General features: G+C 40.3%; 3 protein-coding genes and 1 pseudogene across 4 annotated transcripts; 2 read left to right on the top strand and 2 right to left on the bottom strand.

Annotated features, from left to right (window-relative positions):
• The first annotated feature begins 231 nt into the window (after positions 1-231).
• LOC133737514 (RNA-binding protein 208-like) lies at positions 232-4,685 on the top strand. 2 transcript variants are annotated; one of them, XM_062165050.1, is made up of 13 exons: positions 232-373; positions 577-695; positions 911-972; positions 1,090-1,192; positions 1,606-1,682; positions 1,815-1,876; positions 1,981-2,068; positions 2,369-2,444; positions 2,725-2,755; positions 2,857-2,976; positions 3,489-3,574; positions 3,741-3,914; positions 4,163-4,685. In XM_062165050.1, exons 2-13 carry the CDS (start codon positions 594-596, stop codon positions 4,403-4,405), a joined length of 1,224 nt encoding a protein of 407 aa, XP_062021034.1. In that variant the 5' UTR covers positions 232-373; positions 577-593; the 3' UTR covers positions 4,406-4,685. The 2 variants fall into 2 exon arrangements, with proteins under 2 accessions (XP_062021034.1, XP_062021033.1); XM_062165049.1 differs by lacking the exon at positions 232-373 and having other exon boundaries at positions 448-695.
• Positions 4,686-12,795: 8,110 nt separating this feature from the next.
• LOC133735435 (U-box domain-containing protein 35) lies at positions 12,796-16,706 on the bottom strand. The gene is made up of 10 exons (XM_062162840.1): positions 16,239-16,706; positions 16,014-16,114; positions 15,794-15,915; positions 15,420-15,625; positions 15,234-15,291; positions 14,827-15,139; positions 14,612-14,713; positions 14,108-14,536; positions 13,168-13,926; positions 12,796-13,050 (listed from the first exon to the last, which is right to left on the bottom strand). The coding sequence occupies exons 1-10, from the start codon at positions 16,444-16,446 to the stop codon at positions 13,009-13,011; spliced, it is 2,340 nt and encodes a 779-aa protein (XP_062018824.1). The 5' UTR covers positions 16,447-16,706; the 3' UTR covers positions 12,796-13,008.
• A 258-nt stretch (positions 16,707-16,964) lies between these two features.
• Positions 16,965-18,482, bottom strand: LOC133737953 (probable nucleoredoxin 3; annotated as a pseudogene).
• LOC133740044 (uncharacterized) lies at positions 18,207-19,428 on the top strand. Its single transcript, XM_062167874.1, has one exon. It carries the CDS (start codon positions 18,689-18,691, stop codon positions 18,866-18,868), a length of 180 nt encoding a protein of 59 aa, XP_062023858.1. The 5' UTR covers positions 18,207-18,688; the 3' UTR covers positions 18,869-19,428.
• The last annotated feature ends 770 nt before the right edge of the window (positions 19,429-20,198 follow it).

Here is a 20,198-nt window from a genome sequence, read left to right on the forward strand (position 1 = left end):
TCTCGACGTCAAACTAATTCTATCTAGAAAGAAGATAAAAATTATACTCGAAATTTAGATTAGATTTTGAATGTCATACGCAAAAATATCCAACTAGAAGGTTTGGTTGATGGAATGAACAATTTTCGAACCCTCAAATGCTTTGCATTACTCAAAAAAAGAAAAGAAAAATACTAAACTATTTGGGTCTGAAAACTATTTGGTGGATAGATAATGATAAGTTTCATATAAAAAAGAAAATAGTAAAAAAAGGAAAAAAGGAATTCTAGCCAAACCCGAGTCATGTGGTTTCAGTGAGAAAGTTGCTCCGACAGAAACATTGGATCATCACCACCGTGTTTCGCTCCAATCCAATACCAACGATCATCATCAGGTTTCTCTCTTTTTTTTTTTCTTTTGGGTTTCAATTTCTCTTGTCAGATTTCAACAAAGTCTCCATCTTTTTCACTTGTGATTCCTACCTTCAAAGTCAATTTCAATCGTCCAAGAAAGAAAGGATTTGCAAGAAAGTTTGAGTCTTTTTGTTTACAGAATTTGATAAATGGGTGATCTGTGTCTGTTGTGAATTGTGATTAGGGGAAAGGGTGTGAAATATGCAACAGCAGCAACAAGAAGCCATAATGCAGCAAGCGCTTCTTCAACAGCAGCAACAGCACATGTACCATCCTGGTGTTCTTGCAGCTGCTATGTCTCAGGTTCCCCCATGCTCTTTATCTTTCGTCGAAATTCTTGTGCTTTTTGGGTTTGTTTTGATCACAAAGTTTGGTAATTTAAGATGTTGGGAATCACTGAGTTTCACCTGTACTTTGCATATGATGGTTCTTGTATATAGTTTTGTTTATAATGTCTTGCAATCTGAATTGCGCTGTTAGATAGATTGTTTGTTTATCCCTTTCTTGATGATTTGCAGATGGAGCCTATCCCAAGTGGAAATCTGCCTCCGGGCTTTGACCCGTCTACGTGCCACAGTGTGTAAGTGCTAAAACAATCCGCCTGTTTTTTTGCAAGTTTTGGGTTTCGTTACCATTTTTAAGTGAATCTTGGATGGAGCTTCTAGTTGTTCATATTCTTTGTCAAATATGGTTTCAGCTATGTCGGAAATATTCATGTTAATGTCACCGAGAAGCTTCTTGCCGAAGTTTTCCAGAGCGTTGGTCCTCTTGCAGGATGCAAACTCATCAGAAAGGATAAGGTAGATTGAGCTCTCCCTTCTTGTAGATCAGTCTGAAGTTACCTTTTTGCTGCAATACTCTTGTGAGAACATCCCCCGACTGTCATTGCAGGGTTTATTTCTTTTCATTTTTAATCAGGGCCCTCCCTCCCCTCATCTAAATATGAAATTATTACATAAATCAGTAGACAGTTAGTGCTTTCCAATTGGTGGCTATATGCAAATGATCTTATCATTTTAAAAGTGCTGATATGGATCTTAGCATTTGGTCGTTGAGACATGATGCATTTTTAGATTAGAGGTTTTAAGTTTTAAACTTATTGGATAATTTTTCAATTGCATCAAATAAATCGGAAATGCTGGATTTAAATTCAGAGTTGGTTATCCCCATAATTATTTATTTTAATGATGTGGCTGTGTCATTATTATTGCAGTCGTCATATGGATTTGTTGACTACCTTGATCGGACTTCTGCAGCCCTTGCAATAATGAGTTTGCATGGACGCCAACTGTAAGTATTCATATGGCTGTATCATTATTACTGCAGTCATCATATTTGATTTGAGGAAAAGAAAAACAAGAAAACTTGATGTTATTATCAAAGCGGATTTAAACTTATTAATATTTCTAAATCTGTTTGCAGTTACGGCCTTGCACTTAAGGTGAATTGGGCGTATGCCAATAGCCAGAGGGAAGACACTTCAGGTTACTTTGAGCTTCAGTTGCTCTGCTGCTGCTCTTGGATATTATTGTTGCTTGTTACCATTTCATTAGGGTTCATTCCTTTAATGCAATTCTACAATTATCAGGGCACTACAATATATTTGTTGGTGATCTTAGTCCAGAGATTACAGATGCAACTTTATTTGCTTGCTTCTCGGTCTATCCTAGTTGTTCGTGAGTTCCTGTTTCTTTGGATATCTTTTTTCCTATTTCATTTTTAGCAGATATGCCCAAGACTCCAGGGTAGCATGTTATTGTGTTCCTCATTACTTGGTCAAATTTTAATTTTACTGCTGCCAAGTTCAGCTGATACTTAATGTAGAAACTAGAAACATAATAGTTTCTTCTCAGTTGTTTAAACTGTGTGCTTCAAATTGGTGTGGTATAACACTGCATATCACCCAATCGAATGCAGAATCTCCTCTTTGTTGTTAGGCTTACAAGATTTCCCTCTTGTCCTTTCATGATATGCAGTGACGCAAGGGTCATGTGGGATCACAAAACTGGCCGCTCAAAAGGATATGGCTTTGTTTCTTTCCGTAACCAGCAGGTATCACAAGTTAGAGAGTCATAGGGAGAATTCATCCCCACCCCATAATCCCCTCCCACATTTTTATATATATTTATGTGTGTGTGTGTGTGTGAAGCAACTTTTCTTGATTATGTGAATTTTTTATTTTTTTTTCCCAATCTATTTGTAAAGACTTGGTTCACCTAGAGGTGTAGATACTAAGATAACAGCATGTTTGGGTTGATAGTGTTGATTTTGCTATCTTAAGGGTCTGTTGTATCACTAGATTGATTAAGTACTTCATGCATTTGTTCTGCAGGATGCTCAGAGTGCTATCAATGATTTATCCGGTAACACATCCAGATGCAGAGTGTTTGATGCTTCTTTAGTTTTTAGACATCATTATATCATCAGTCCAGAATGTTTGATGTACTTTGGGTCCGGTTTGTAGGTAAATGGCTTGGAAACAGGCAAATAAGATGCAACTGGGCAACTAAAAGTGCTAGTTCCAGTGAAGAGAAGCAGAGTAATGACACACAAAATGCAGTTGTACTGACAAATGAATCTTCAGGTAGCATGGGAAATTTCGTTAGTTGGCCCACACTATGTAGGATCCCTGGTTAACTTGATTAGAGGTTGCTGTCAAGGCCTTCTTGGCGTTATAGGACTTTAATTGTGCTACTACTTGATAGTTGATACAACTTTGCATCAAAGGAGCAAAGCTGAGCTTTGATAATGTCGTGAATATACTAGTAATGTAATTAGTTATGTGGTCAATACAGTCCTAATGGAAACCTTTGGTTAATGATTGAAATCTAACCTGACTAGAATTATGAAATCATGGATATGAGTCTGATGCTGGTTATCTCATGTACTGCACCAAAGCTGCCAGTCTTAAGTTTGAAATGTGCTATAGGTGTTTAGTCCCTATTTTTGCTAGAATATTTTTAGATAATTGGTAGAGAATATAGGTCTTCATTTTATAGTTGACCCCTGGTATGCGTTGCCTTCCTTGATAATACCAGGCTGTGCAGAAGTAGGGACAAGACCTAATGAATGTTCTTCTGTTTGCATTCTTTTCAGATGGAGGTCAGGAGAACTCCAATGAAGAGGCCCCAGAAAATAATCAAGCATATACGACTGTCTATGTTGGCAACCTTCCCCATGAGGTGATTAAACAGTGAATCTTGCTACATTACAATCTAAGTGTTAGACCTTGAACATGGTGTTTTAGACTTTTATTTATTTATTCTGAAATAAAATAAAATTGAACTTCTGGTACATCTTACGAAGTTAGCCATATAATCTTGCTGATAATCTAGCCTGCATGTTCAGATCACTCAAGCTGAACTTCATAGTCAGTTTCATGCTCTTGGGGCTGGGGTTATTGAGGAAGTGCGTGTGCAGAGGGATAAAGGTTTTGGATTTGTGAGATACAACACTCATGAAGAAGCTGCCATGGCCATCCAAATGGGTAATGGCAGGATAATTCGTGGAAAGTCCATGAAGGTAATAAAACCTTTACTGCAAGCTCGTTTGATGCACATGATCACATATTGACACTTTCCGTAGGTTTCTGTATATTCTTGGTTTGTGTCCACCCTGGACCTACAAGGTAAATCCATGCTGAGACCATTTGAAAACTCCTGTACCATTCCACTGGTGGTCATCTAGGAAATTGTGAAATATCGTTGTATGCCTGTCATAAATGATAAAAGCATCTTGTCTTATGGTAATAATGGGATTCTGCATTGCAGTGCTCATGGGGTAGCAAGCCGACTCCATCTGGGTTACCTTCGAATCCTCTACCACCCCCTGCTCAACCCTATCAGATCCTTCCAAATGCTGCTATGAACCAAGGCTATTCTCCAGCCGAGTTGTTGGCTTATCGGCGTCAACTTGCCTTAAGTCAGGCTGCCATGAGCTCTGGTGGAACCCAACCTATGTATGAGGGATATCCCAACACTTCGTCAGGTCACCAGCTCATGTATTATCCTTGACATCAGGTCCGACCAGACCAGTTTGGGTTTTTCACCGAATTAATTGTGCCAATTGTTCCTCTGACCTTATCAGTACAAGTATTTTCTTTTTCTCTTTTTTGCTCTTTTTTTTTTTTTTTTTTCCTTTTTCCGTTTTTGAGTTTTTCCCCAGTCCATATTCAGTTACATGAATTTTTGATCTCCTATGTTGTATCATGTAATCAGTGATTAGAAATTGGAATTTTACGCTTACGATATGTGGGACTTGTTATAAATATATATTTGGGTTAAGTAACCAGAAGATGATCCATCTAAAAACATGTTTTATCACCATGATTCCATGAAACAAAAGAAATTGAGAAGCGGCAACTGTCAAGGTGGTCTTACCGTCGCCTTAAGAACCATTCTCCTGGGTTTCATTGCTAGTAGCTTGTACTGTCTAAGACCTTGCCAAGGTACCTTTAAAGAAACTTGAAACGTACTCGTTACTCGTTAGTGTTGGATTTTTATGTGATCAAGCTCTCTTCAGCATATGATTGTTTGTGCCATCTAATAATATTTAGAGGACATAAGTAGCGCAAATCTTTTCTGGATGTTAATAGTACAATATCTCAAGCTATAAGCTTTAAGATTCTCGATTTATGCTTGTTATCGAGTGTCTTCAAGGGACAACATTATATAGCTTCATGAAAGTTATTCTACCAATTTTATTTTGTTTATTTATTTTATAATAACTGCGGATGAACCTTGCGTGGGCAAACATGTTCTACTATTTTTTACTTGAAACTTCTACTATAATTTTGGCCAAAGATGTTTCATCAATTTTTTTAATTAAATCTTCCGCTGACAAGAACTCATTGTCAAAGGTGTTTTGCCAAAAATTTTCATTTGAATCTCTCTTGACAAAAAGGCGTCAACAATACTGTTCTATCAATTATTTTTAGAGAAAAATGCACCATCAGTGCCTCAACTCTTGTGCACCGGCCAAGTTGATACCCAGACTCTCAGTGCTACCAATGTGATACCTGAACCCATATTTCACTATCGATGAGATACTTCCGTCAGATTTCGTTGACGGCTCCGCTAGATGTGTGACGTGGCAAGGCCGTAGGCCCCAAAAATGCCATGAAATGACCCCCGAATTTTTAAATTTTTAAATTTTTTTTTTACAATTTTCTCTCTCCTCCTCTTCTTCTTCTTCTTCTTCTTCTTCCTTTGTTCAGTTGTTGCTGCGATCTCAATCTTCCCAGAAAGAAAATACAGACTGCCCCCAAAATCAAGAAACAAGCAAATAAACCTAGGGTTTCCAATTGCAATTTCTGCCTCCAAAATCACTCCAAGTCCTTCACCACCTGAATCCCCACCGTGTTCACCATCCGAATAATCCGACTGCTTCACCTTTGTGACTCATACACGTGCCTCACCTACAGCGTCGACGCCACCGCGTGTCCTGGCCAGCCTCTCCCGGACTCAATCCTCGCCGCCTTCTTCAAATACCACGTCACCGGCGGCGACTTGACGGTGAATTTGAAAGTGTTGTCCTTGAACACCGTAATGGTCACTGCCATGGGAGTTTCGGGTTTGTACTTCTATGTTGGGCGTTGAAGTCTTTGCAGAAGGCCATTAGGTTGAGGTGGGATTGACCTAAAGCCGGACACCGGTGGTGCGGGTCGGGTGAGGCGGGTAGAGGGAGGCGGATCGCCGCGGCAACTGGGCGGCGTGTTAGGATTTCCTTAAGGGTTGCCATGGGTGAAACTACACTCTCTGCTCTGCTTTTTATGATAGATGATTTGGGTTATTGCTTCATGATGATGGATGATTTGGACAAACCAAAAACACATTTCAGATTCTGAAGCAATTCAAACCCGAAAGCCAGAAAATGTCTTCCTCGAAATCCAAGTTTAGGAGATCTTGTTCCTTCCCAAATCTCCTCCTAGCATGCTGGAATGTCATTCTCTTCATTCTCTCTGTCACATCTCTAGTGCCCACTATCCTCCTCCGAATGCCCCCAACTTCAATGGGTATGGCGTTTCTCAGGATTTCTGGAATCTCACTTCTCTCTTCATTCGTAAGCTTCTACTCTCACCTCTGCTTCATAACCCACGTCTCCCTTCTACTCTCGAGAGAGAGGCCACGACGAAGAAGTTGAGTTGGCGGCTTGCTAAGGTTCAAGAGGAGCCCATGGCCAATGTTGAAAAAATTGCAGAGATTAAGGGTACAGAGTTTGATGAGAAGATGAAGAACAAGTATGGACAGAGGGTGAAGCCTTAGTCTCTGAGTTGTTTGTATGGGTCACTGTGGTTGTGGCCATTGGGTTATGTACGTGAAGTAAAGCTTATTGAAAAAAAAAATGGATGATTTGGATTGGATTCAAGGACATGAACATGACATGAATAATTGCTGTGTTTTTGGTTTTGCTATTTTGGAGTCTTGGTTAATGGTTATTAACCAATGGTTGATGGTTAATGGTTATTCTGGGTTCCAGCCCCAGATGACAAAATGTCTTATGCAGAAATCAATGATCCTAATCATACCAACCACTACAGAACACGATAAGGCTTGCAAGACCTTTGTCTCCTGAAGAGGAGGAGGAGGAGATTGCAGCAACAAAACAAAGGAAGAAGAAGAAGAGGAGGAGAGAGAAAATTGTATAAAAAAAAAAAAAAAATTCTAGGGTCATTTAAGTCATTTCATAACATTTTTGGGGCCCACGTGCTTGCCACGTCACATATCTAACGGAGCCGTCAGCGAAATCTGACGGAAGTATCTCATCGATAGCGAAATATGGGTTCAGGTATCACATTGGTAGCACTGAGAGTCTGGGTATCAACTTGGCCGGTGCACAAGAGTTGAGGCACTGATGGTGCATTTTTCTCTTATTTTTATACAAAACATCCGTTGGAAAGATACTCTACCATTTTCTTATTTAAACTTTTTTTTTTGATTGAATTTCTTATTTAAACCTTAATAAACAAAACCATAATAATAATAATAATAAATGCTACACCTGTTTAAGAATAAAGGATTCGAGAGAGATTGATGAGAGAATTGTGTATTCCACTATTGATAATAGGAGCCCTATATATAGGGATTACAAAGTACATATTCTAATGATACAAGGAAAACTATTCCGAATACGTCTAGGAATTCTGGAACCGTCTCTCCTATTACAATCATAGAACTAATCCTAGTTTGATAAAGCACACAAAAGTCGATTTCCTTCAACACTCCCCCTTGTGCCGCTCAAACTTGGTGATGACGCTTCATCCGTTGTCTCGTTAAAAACCTTGCTCGAGTGAAAAACCATGTGGGACAAAAACAAGCTCGAGGAGGAGAAAAAAAGTACAACACGTCCTTCACTCTTCGAGATCGAACATGTAGACATCATACCTCCCCCTAATTACTACAATCATGGGAGTTCGGATAACTTTCTCAATCCAATGCTCTTCATATGTTTCTCGAAGGTGGATTTAGGTAACAACTTAGTGAATAAGTCCGCTACATTATCCTCTGATCGGATTTGATTCACTTCAATCTTTAGAAGTGATTGTTGTTGCTAATTATAAAAGAACTTAGGCGATATATGCTTGGTGTTGTCGCCCTTGATGAAACCTAACTGCATTTGCTCAATACAAGCTGCATTATCCTTATAAATGCATGTAGATTCATCCGTGGCAGACTTCAAACCACAACTTCCTCGAATATGTCTAATTACAAACCTTAGCCATATGCATTCATGCACAGCTTCATGTAGAACAATAATCTCTGTATGATTTGAGAAAGTAGCAACAAGGGTCTGTTTTGTAGACCTCCAAAATATCGCAGTGCTTCCTATGGTAAAGACATAACCCGTTTGGGAGCGACTTTGTGAGGGTCGGAGAGGTACCCTGCATCAGCAAAACCCATCAAAACATCATTGTCATTTTGATGGAGGGGAGGAGGAGGACGCCGGCCACCTTGGACAGTGGCGGTGCCGGCGGCGGCAATGCCTTGGAAGGCGACTTGCCTCTTGGGGTCCAATCCCAATTTTCCGTCATTCCTCTTCTCTCTGTAGGGATAAAATAGGCTCATATCAATTGTACCTTTTAAGTATCGAAATATTGTCTTTACACCAATCCAATGGCGGCGTGTTGGCGCAGAACTATGTCGAGCTAACAAGTTCACTGCGAATGAGATGTCCGGTCTTATGCATTGAGCTAAGTACAAAAATGCGCATATTGCACTTAAATAGGGCACTTCTGCCTCCAATAATTCTTCGTCCTCATCCTTTGGACGAAACGGATCTTTTCCGGGCTCAAGACTACAGCCAATCATAGGAGTACTCACAAGCTTTGTTTTATCTTCATTAAAGCGCCTTAGAATTTTCTGAGTATATGCAGACTGATGGATCAAAATCCCATCACTATGGTGCTCGAGTTCTAAACTGAGACAAACAATGTTTTCCCAAGATCTTTAATCTCAAATTCGAATTTCAAATACTTAGCAGTTTCCTTTAACTCATCTAGAGTTCCAATTAGGTTCATGTCATCGACATAAACTGCTACAATTGCAAATCCGAAACTTGTTCTTTTAATGAACACGCATGGGCATATTTCATTGTTGATATATCCCTTCCCAATCAAGTAGTCACTTAGACGGTTATACCACATTTGTCCGGATTGTTTTAATCCATATAGTGAGCGTTTTAATCTTATTGAAAACGCGCTCCATGGTTTAGAGCCACTTGATTTGGGTAATTGAAGTCCATTTAGAACCTTCATATATATATATATATATCTGAATCTAGATCCCCGTAGAGATATGATGTAACCACATCTATAAGCTGCATGTCAAGTTTTTCGGAAACTACCAAACTGATAAGGTAGCGGAACGTTATAACGTCCATTACGGGAGAATATGTCTTCTCATAGTCGATTCCAGGGCGTTGTGAGAAACCTTGCGCCACGAGGCGGGCTTTATATCTAATCACCTCATTTTTCTCATTACGCTTTCTAACAACGACCCATTTATGGCCAACAGGCTTTATATCTGGGGGTGTCTGCGTTATAGGCCCAAATACCTGTCTCTTTGCTAGTGAATCTAATTCAGCCTAGATCGCATCTTTCCATTTAGGCCAATCCACTATTCGTTGACATTCTTCGATAGAGCAAGGTTCGATATCATCATATTCTATAATTCATTTTGCAACATGATATGCAAAGGCATCATCAATAGCAATATAATTTATATCCATCATCTCATGTACACTAGTGTAATTCATGGAGATCTCCATATTCTCTGGAATTGGTTCTGACATTGGAGCGTCCCCCAATGATGTCTCTTGGACATAACCATAATCAGGAATATTCTCATGAGATGGATTATTTATGTCGATGATTAATGGATTATTTTGTGCCAAACTCGCTTTCTTTCTTGGGCGAGAATCCATCGAACCTTTGGGCGCGCCTCTCGCGCTTCCTGGCAGGAGCCGTGGGCCTAACCACAATGTCACCATAGGAGGGGACGTTGGCGCCATGCTCAGGTGCCCTTGAGATGGCGTCATGTCCTCTAATTTTAGGGACATCAATCCTTGCATGCACGTTTGCAGCAGGTATGTGTGATCTCATCACTTTAGCGATATCAGAAAACGCATCAAGCATTGATTCTGCTACGTTTTGAAGATCGAGAATTCTCCGCACTTCAATTTCAGACTGTGCGGTTCGGGGATCAAAATGAGACAAAGTGGGGACAGACCACGACAATTCCTGTCGTTCTTGTTGAACATTTATGTTCTTATCTCCCCCTAACGACGGGAAGACTGTCTCATCAAAGTGACAATCCGCAAATCTAGCGGTAAAGAGATCGCCTGTCAAGGGTTCTAAGTAGTGGACAATAGTTGGAGAGTCATATCCAACATAAATGCCTAATCGTCTTTGAGGACCCATTTTGGTGCGCTGTGGCGGCGCAATTGGCACATAAACTGCACACCCAAATATGCGTAAGTGTAAGACATCAGGATCATACACAGTCACCATCTGGGACGCAGAAAAAGGTTGAGTGGCAGTGGGTCTCAGACAAATAAGCACAGCTGCATGCAATATTGCATAGCCCCAAGCAGAAATATGGAGATTGGTGCGCATTACCAATGTTCTAGCCACCATTTGTAGTCGTTTAATGGCGGCTTCTACGAGACCATTTTGGGTGTGAACATGAGGAACTGGATGTTCAACTTCAATCCCAATGGACATGCAATAATCATCAAAAGTTTTTGATGTAAACTCCCTAACATTGTCTAGTCGTATAGACTTAATAGGATGATCAGGGTGGTGAGCCCTCAACTTAATAATTTTTGCTAGGAGTTTAGCAAATGCAGCGTTCCTAGTGGACAAAAGCATGACATGTGACCAGCGTGTCGATGCATCAACCAACACCATAAAATATCAAAATGGTCCGCAAGGTGGTTGAATAAGTCCACAAATATACCTTGGATTCTTTGCAAGAATGGTATGTTTTCTTTAGTGTCCTTTGCATAGGATGGTCTCGATCCTAATTTTGCTAAAGAGCAGGCTTTGTAGAACGAAAGGTGGGCTTTTGAAGCAACCAATGAGGATTTTGGTTGAGCCATGAAGTCACAATTGACTTTAGAAGTAGAATTTGGAAGCAAAGAAGCACATGTGGCGTCAATGCCACTTTTGGGCTGCAGGGGGATGGCGGCACAGGCCTTTGATGGCTGGACTTGCATAAGGACGGCGTCATGAGGCGCATGTGCTTCTTCATGGTCCAAAACTCGAGTTTTACTTCTTTTCGTTCTAAAGAATGAATGTCCGTGTGAAGTCTTTAAGATGCGGATCATCATATCATGACCTGGGTGTCCCAAACGGTCATGCCAAAGCCTATATGTGTCAGAATCCCATAAGTCATCTCTCATGACATGGTTGGATTCAATAATTCGAATAGTGGTTGCATACAACCCACTAGATCGACACATAAGTTTCTCTAAGACTCGTTTATGTCCATAGTCATTAGAGGTGATGCAAAAGAACTCTTGTCCATTCTCACAATGTATTTCCACATGAAAACCATTGGCTCTTATATCTTTAAAGCTCAAAAGGGTTCTTTCGGCCCTAGGAGCGTAGAGAGCTTCAGTGACATTAATGATTGTGCCATGTGGCAACAAGAATTGAGCTGGTCCTCGACCATGAATCAATTTAGATGACCCTGCCATCGTAGTCACTGAAGATCGAGTAGGCGTCATCTGAAGAAATAACTGCCTATTTCAAAGTATGGTGTGCCTAGCTAGTAGCACTATCCATTAGGCATTCTAACTCTCCGGGAAACATACTTGAATGAATAAAGTTCGAATCAAAATCGACACTTTATTTCAATGAAAACCAATGATTACGTCAAAAGTTTCTAATCCAAAATAATGATAATCAATATTTGACTTAATGGTTGTTACTCAATCCTTTTTGGTAACTCCAATTGAGCATAACCAGGAAAATAAGAAGAGATGTCGGTGGAGCAAAGCTCGCTTAAGTACCACTTATCTCAACTATTGTCCTAGTGAAAAAGAGCTATAACCAATGTCTTTGTTGATAGTTTCCAAATTTTGGATTTGGATTGACGTTTGTATGGTCAAGTTTTGTTGCTCACGAACGCTCTTAGTTCATAATATTTCGATGCTTACGGACGCTCTTAGTCCGAAGTCTATGAACACTCTTAGTTCGTATAGCGTGAATCCCCACAATTCCGCTTTTATATAATCGAACCCACGTTACAGAAATGTGGGATGTAGAAGAAGGGAGGTTGCAAGTCCCCGAGAAAAAGAAGAAGAATTAAAGACAGAAAGCAGGAACTTTAATCTTAGATACTTACTTGGATTTCTTTTCTTGTTCTTGTTCTTCTTCTTAATCTTGATCTTGAACTCGAAGATGGTGGCACACGGGTGCGTAGGAGGAGGACTTGCGGAGATGGAGGTGGTGCACGAGTACCTAGGGTTTTGTGTTGCGCAGCAGGATGCTTTGCAGAAAATTTTTGGCTTCTGATTTCAGGGTTAGAGCTCGTGCTGATAACGTGTTTAAGAATAAAGGATTCGAGAGAGATTGATGAGAGAATTGTGTGTTCCACTATTGTGTGTTCCACTATTAATAGGAGCTCTATATATAGGGATTACAAAGTACATATTCTAATGATACAAGGAAAACTATTCCGAATAGGTCTAGGAATTCTGGAACCTTCTCTCCTATTACAATCATATAACTAATCCTAGTTTGATAAGGCACACAAAAGTCGATTTCCTTCAACAAGACCATCTTTGAAGACAAGGTTTTTGTTGTGCTGTATTAATTTTATACAAGGAATTGATACGCGATCGGCTAATTTAAGATACCGTGAGATGGGAAAATAAATTGTCGTTTCTACAAGAGAAAAAATGGCGGACATTAAATTTCATGAGCTTATCATTTACTGTTTACTACATTTGCTACAGGACGATGGAACATCAAAATTTTCTACAAAATCTTTACATTTTTTGTGTTCGATCTGCTTTAAGTAAGCAGTCCTGTTGGTCTGTTACACGTTTGCTTATAACAGTTCAAATATTCGACATGTTAGAGAGCACTTGATTGATTTATAGGTGTTTGATCTTAGCCCTCGACAGATCTCGAGCCTGGTCCACTCATTCCATCCTGCAAAATCAATCAAACAACATTTCATTCAGCATTTGATGATTTCTTGGGTTAGCACTAAGCATTATGAACTAGTAGGGTTTGATGGTTATGACTTATATATGTACTTGTACTTACTAGCTGCAGTGAAACTTGGCTGTGCTGGGGTGAAAAGCCACCGTCATCACCCATCAGTGTGGGATGCATAGTCTCTTCAGCAATCATTCTCAATCTGTTGAGTTCTGGCAGGATCACCTTGCCAAGGTCCGGTCTGTCTTTTCGCCTTAACTCTGCACATTGGAGAGCCAGCTTGGCAAAGTTCATGGTTTCTTCGACAGGCCAATCTTGCACGGCTGGATCCAGCATTGAAGCGAAAGTCCCCTTCTCAATAGACCTTTCGACATGATGAGTCAGTCCCATTGCTGGCTTGGCTGTGATCATTTGCAAAAACATTATTCCAAGAGAGTACACATCAGACTTCACGCCGAGCATGCCTGTCTGCTGGTACTCAGGATCAATGTAGCAGAATGTTCCGGCTGTTGATGTCATTCGATACTGTGTCACATTGTCAGCCACTGATGGGGGCACCAGCCTGGCCAAGCCAACGTCGCTGATCTTGCTAACATAGTTCCTGTCAAGCAAGATGTTGGCAGGTTTCAAGTCACGGTGCACAAGTGGTTCTGGTTTGGCTTGGTGGAGGAACAACAAGCCTGTGCCGATTTCAGCTGCAATTCTAAACCTAAGCTGCCAAGAGAGAGGTGGACTGTTTCCTCTTCGCAGGAGGCGGTCTTCCAAGCTCCCATTTGCCATGTACTCGTAAACCAAACATCCATACTCAGGGCAGGCCCCAAGGAGCAGAACCATATTAGGATGCCTTATACAGCTAAGTACTTCAACCTGATGTAGAAAATATAGAAATGTATGTACAATTCTATCACTATTATTGATGCATGTATACGAGGAAAGTTTATCTTGCTGACACGTTATGTTACCAGACTGTCAATATGCGTGGTCCAAGTTCACAATCTGGCAACACAACACAACATAGCATATGTATATGTAAGAATTCAAACATTACCTCTTGGTTAAACTGTGATCTTCCTTGAGCTGCATCAGGGCGTAGAACTTTAATTGCCACAGGTGTATGATCTAGATTACACCGATATACAGGACCATAGCCTCCTTCACCAATCTTGCGAGATTCTGCAAAGAACTCTGTGGCAGCCTCAATTTCCTCGATTGAATACCTCCTATACCTGACATCCGACTGTTGTAAAGCACTGATTGCCTTTTTCTTCTCATCTGCTTCTCTGATTGCTTTCATTTCTGCATTGATTCTCTTCTGCGCTTCCAGTTGTGCAATTCTCCTAGCTGCTTCAGCTGCCTCCATGGCTGCTTTGGACTTGGCTCTTTCCTTTTCCACAATAGCCATTGCAGCTTCCTCAGCTAACCGTGCCTCTTCCAATCTTCTTTCTTCTTCTAATTTCCAGCGCTGGAGTTCTACTGCCTGTACATATTTATATCTCTTGTTATAATAAGAGCTTCTTGCTTGAAATGATGAAGAGTGTAAGGCTTCTTGTACCTTTTGCTTTGCCGTGAGTGCCTCTTTACAGGCAGTACTATACATTTCCATAGTTTGCTTGAGCTCGAGCTTTAGCCTCCTCATTTCAGCCTCCACATCTTCCTGTAATTTTGATTAGTAAAACCATCTCTATTGTAACATAATATTTGGATGCTGGGTGTTTTCACACAAACAAGCATAAGTAATGTTACTGAAATTTGACAAGATACACTTACCATCATTGGCTGTGAAGCAGACGATAGTCTATCACTTTCCTGAGAGATTGAGGAGAATGTAGGAGGTGAGCTGCTGATATCCACAGACCTCCTTCCATAGTAGTTCATGGATTCAAAGCTGTGGTTCATGTCTATTTCTGTGCTGTTTGACATTCGTGGCGGGGTGGCTTTTCCTGAATCAAAGGTGTCATAGAATGTAGGGAAGATGCGGTCAATGCTGGGCCTTCCAGAGCTAACATAAGATATGTCAGAATCCATCATAGGGAGCTCCGGATATGACTTCCCATTTGGACCTTTCCTAGTGAATGGTGACCTGCTTTCCATACCATGATTACCATATGTTAGTTTTCACTTTTTACACATGTTTCTTTCTTATCCGAGTATTTCACAAACTTGTGTGATCTGACCTGAATAAGTCTGATTCATCATGTGAATGGTGTAGTTTTTCCGGTGGCTTTTCTGGTGCTGGTATATGATCCAACATATAGGTTTTAGTGAGCAATACATGGCGCGCGGCACGAACAATTAGTGAGAGAGCATTGTGTTGAATATGTATAAGGTACTCTCAGTACGTAAGATACAAGTCTACTTACCTTTCATATTATTAGGAGGGTAGACATATGGCTCTGATTTTGTGGTGTTGATTTGGTTACGAACTTGGTTCCGTAAAGGTGAGATGGCTGGAGCTGGACGCGTGGCAGCTCTCGAGGAATGAGGTTTTCCTTTCGATATGATATATACATTACAAAAATCTGGAGCCAATTTCATTACAGTGCCCGGAATATCTGATTGTTTGAATCTGCACAATTTTTTGAAGTAGTTAAGCATATGTTCTGTGGAATTTCAAGGCCTTTTCATAGTTGTATACTTATCAACCCTTGCAGCACCTGTTAACTTTCAAGTTCAGCATTTTTATTTATAGGACCATTGGTTTGCTCAAGGCTTCAGAAAAACATAATGTATGTACCTAAGAAAACCGCTTTTTGATGAGGCACCAACAACCAAATGCTCGATTGCACTTTGGGTAGTATATTCGATCAATGCTTTAGCTACATCCGAGTCTTCTAGTACGATGTCTTTGCATTGTATCTGATGTACAAATAATATGATCAGCCATATGTGATCTTGTGACCCTATTTACCTTTCTGAATGTAACAGACAAGCAATATAAAGTTCATGAGACTCACATTTTTTCTTGTGCAGAAAACGCGAAAAGGAAGGAACAATTCCCTGGTCTGGGGATCAGGGTCTTTGCATACCAAATGCTGGTCCCAATTTGGGTTACTTCCTGCACCCAATAATCAAAAATCAATATATGTTGTTAGGAACCTATGATTTCATTTTCTTGGTGTACAAGAAAGGAAGATTAATAATGAGGAACAATCAAGCATTGGGAATAACTTTCCACCTACTTGTGTTGGAGTTTGAAAGATTAGGTGATTGAGAAAACGAGGGTTTGATCTTGACATGGAGGAGAAGAATAGTTTGGCCTTTCTGAGCAAGATGGTCTATTGCCCATTTCAGTGAAGTTTGGCTGTTCTTGTCTTTGTCTATTGCCACTGCTATCAATGCAGTCCCTGCTCCATCCCTCTTTTCCTGTTTATTATTAGGCAGCCACATTTTCCTCTCTCACTCTTTCTCTTCCTCGAAATCAAAGAAACAAAAAACAAAGAAAAATCCCAAGGGAAACCAGGTAACCTTTAGAAATTGGAATCACAAATTTGATAATGGATTGTGTTTGTATAATAAGCTCTCCTGTGTCTCTCTTCTGCAGTGGAGTCCCAAGAGACAAAGAAGGAGGCTGTTTCTGATCATTGTATCTGTGTACTTTTCTTTAATGTTTCTGATTCTATCTTGTTAACTTCTTTGCAAGAACATCAAAGTACTTGGAATAACAAATTAGCTAGGTTTGATTTTTTCACTGGTCAATCCATAAATATCTCCCACCATTACCTTTCTTCAATTGGGTATATTGAATGAGAGACTCGCCATCATTAGCGGATACATTTGGTCTTTGACCTGTCCCTAACTAATTTTATTGTTTTCCCGTAATTACTTGATAATCCGAAATATCTGAACTTCCGGTTAATATCAGTATTGCATAAATGCAAACAATTTCAGAGTAGCCAATCTTTCATTATTCAATGAATTTACACTTCCCACCCCTTCAAAAAAAAAAATGAATTTACACTTCCCATAAGTGACAAACTCCTTGATCGAGATGACTTTCCTACACAAGTTGGATCAAGATCATAGTGACACAGATCGCACAAAAAATCCCAGAACCAACCTTGATTCTTGCACTTCATATCATAGTTCATAAGCTTCTTAAAACGACTTATCTACGCACGTTGGATGAAGGTCATAGTAACAAACATCAGACGAAAATGCCCAGAACCTCGCTTGCTTCCTGCAAAAATCACATACATATGCTCACGCTTTATATCCTTCGCTTGAGGAGGCAATGCCTCTCCTTCTTTTCCCAAGGCTGCTTCGACCTCTTTGATCCTCAACTCTGTAAATGGGAAAGCTTTTGCGCCATGCAAAGAGATCAAAGCCCTCCCCTTTGTGCTAACAGCCTTCCCATCTGGTCCAATTAAAACCAAAGCCGGAATCTCTTTAATGTTAAAGATTCGGCAAAGGTCTTGTCTTGTTTTATCACGGTAGGGGATGGCAGGCCATGGCATGGTGCATATGTTTAGTTCGAATTCTTTGAGGTCTCGATCTGTGGAGACGAAAATGATTTCAAAGAATTCATCGTTGGATGTCAGAAGCTCACTGTACGCTTCTATGAGCTTGGAAGTGAAAGCACGGCAAGGAGGACTCCAGTGTGCACCAAAGTAAAGGCCTATGGTCTTGCGGTCTTGCCAACAAGTTCGGATACTGATATCTGCGAAATGGTCAAAATTAAAACATGTGTCAGTTCTTTTGGCCCAAGTAAGCCATCAGAAACATTTGAAATAAGCAGTAAACTACGTATATAACTATATATACCTCTCTACCATCCCTAGACATGAGATAGTTTCTTCCTTGATGTGCCAGAAGCTCTTCAAGTTTTCCACCATCACGCTTTGCATCATCTATTGCCCTTAATTCCTCTCTTCTCTTCCTAGTTAAAGGAAATGCCTCAGCACCATAGTCTTCAATAAGTCCAATCAAATCTTCCTCAATTGATATCCCATCTGAACTGAACGGAACGAGTGATGGGATTCGATCAACATGGTATATGTTACTCAATCTTTTATGCAGGTTTACATCGAATGGGACTGCCAGCCATGGCATGCACTTGAAGTGCGCATTGAATTTGTCCTCATCGCGATCGAAGGAGACAAAAATAATCTCAAGATCTTTGCCTTCATTTCTAAGGGTATCATAAAGTCTCACAAGATGAGGAGTCAGAGCCTTGCAAGGCCTACACCAAAATACGTACGAAAATTCCTTAAGATTGAAATAATTTAGAAACCCAGGAAGCAATCTAAATAGGCATGTGGAGATCGACTACCTTTCTTTCACCAGATAAAAGGATCGAACTCAACTCCTGCTTATTTATAATTTCATAGTTGGAAATTTTCATGACATATACTATTTCCAACTAGTCCTTGAGTTAAATCGGTGAGGTTGTACCTTGGATTTCCTAAAGTTGGGCAACCATGCATGTTTTTATACAAAGAGATGAGTGGCTCTACAAGGAATTCATGTATGGCTCAACCACTGAAAACAACGTCCTATATGAGAAAGATTACAACATCTTTGATATCTCCCTATAGATGTAAGATATTTTCTTGATTCCTTCCTCAGAAGCTTTGATTCAAAGTCAACTCTGGAAACACACATTCATTGTTTGAAGTTTGAAGTTGTAAGGATGGAGAAGCAGAGTGATTGCAGCATGATTGCGATATTGCTGGCTGTGGTGGTGGCTGCTTTCATCCTCTTCCTGTCATTGGTTATGGGTCCTCTGCACCCGCCTTCCTATCCTGTTCTGCTCATATTTCCGGTGGTGCTGGTGGCCGCTTTCATCTTCCTCCACCAGGCATCCAAGTGACACGGTACTCTTTCTTCACATTTATGTATCGTAGTCAAAAATTTTGAACACATAAAATACATGCATTACAATGAATAGCAGTGGTTAAATTATAGCGGTGAGGTTAATTGTACATTGAATGAGTGAGCCGAGCTTTTTTATACAAAGAGAAGGCTGATGTTGACGAATAATGATCGGTCACTATCGCTATCATTGTATCGGCCTCCTTGACAGAGACTGACGCAGAGGAATCAAAGAAGACAGATCGAGAAAACCAGAGAGAAGAGAGAGAGGATGGGTACTGTGATCAAAAGTAGGGGTTTTATAAGCTCCAGAGAGGTTTTTATGGTAATGCGAAATGTTGGGGTGCGTTATAGAATTGTTGAAGGAAAAGTACGTTATAGAATTGTAGAAGGAAAACAAATAAGTGAGACGTGGGAAGGTGAAGAAACAAATACGAATTGCTGTAGTTATCGACCAAATCCCTAAGTTATTGGGATATAATTACTATTTACTACTATAAGATGCTCAGTGCTTATTATGATCAGTTTTGTAACAGTAGCTGTTAATTGCCATAAACTTGGGAGGTTTATTTTGTTTTTTTTTTATCAAATAAGAACTTCATTAATAATGAACTGCTTACAACGAGTTTTAGGCGACATCTCTTATACAGAAATGGCCAATAGACTTCACACTGGAACTCTACAATGACTGACTCTAAACTTGCACTACAACTGTATGGCAAAGACAACAAGCGCAGGAGCAGTGAATCTTTGACATCTCACCTCTTGTCCAGCCAATAAGAACTCTAAGCTGGACAACGCACTGGTGTCAACACTAACTCACCAACCAGAGTCCTCCTGACTAGCGTTTGATCGACCAAGTCAACACTCGTTGTGACCTAAACCCGACCAACAGAATTTCCGGACATTCGGACCTGGAACTAAAATAAACCCAACACCGTCACCACCAAATTGTCAACACCATCAACCCACAATTGCCCCAACTCTCCGTCACCGCTGACCCAACCAGACAGGAACTACCCACTAGAAGGCCAATAATGCTCGTCTATGGCACTACCAGACTTTTTCGCTGACCCAAAACCAGATAGGAAGGACCCACTAGAAGGCCGAAGCGAAGATTGTCTCTGGCACATCTTGTAGTACACTCGACCCGACAACTAAAACCTAACACAACTGGAAACAACAGCTAATACCACAAACCAAACCTTGGTTGTGCCTTATTACCAACAAAACAAAAACAAAAAATAAAACCCAACTCTAAACCCTAAAAAGACTGAAAACAAAAAAAACCCAAATAGTCCAGGCCTGACCCAAAAAAAGGCCCAAGC

This window comes from Rosa rugosa, chromosome 3 (genome assembly GCF_958449725.1).
Source record: "Rosa rugosa chromosome 3, drRosRugo1.1, whole genome shotgun sequence".
NCBI lineage: Eukaryota > Viridiplantae > Streptophyta > Magnoliopsida > Rosales > Rosaceae > Rosa > Rosa rugosa.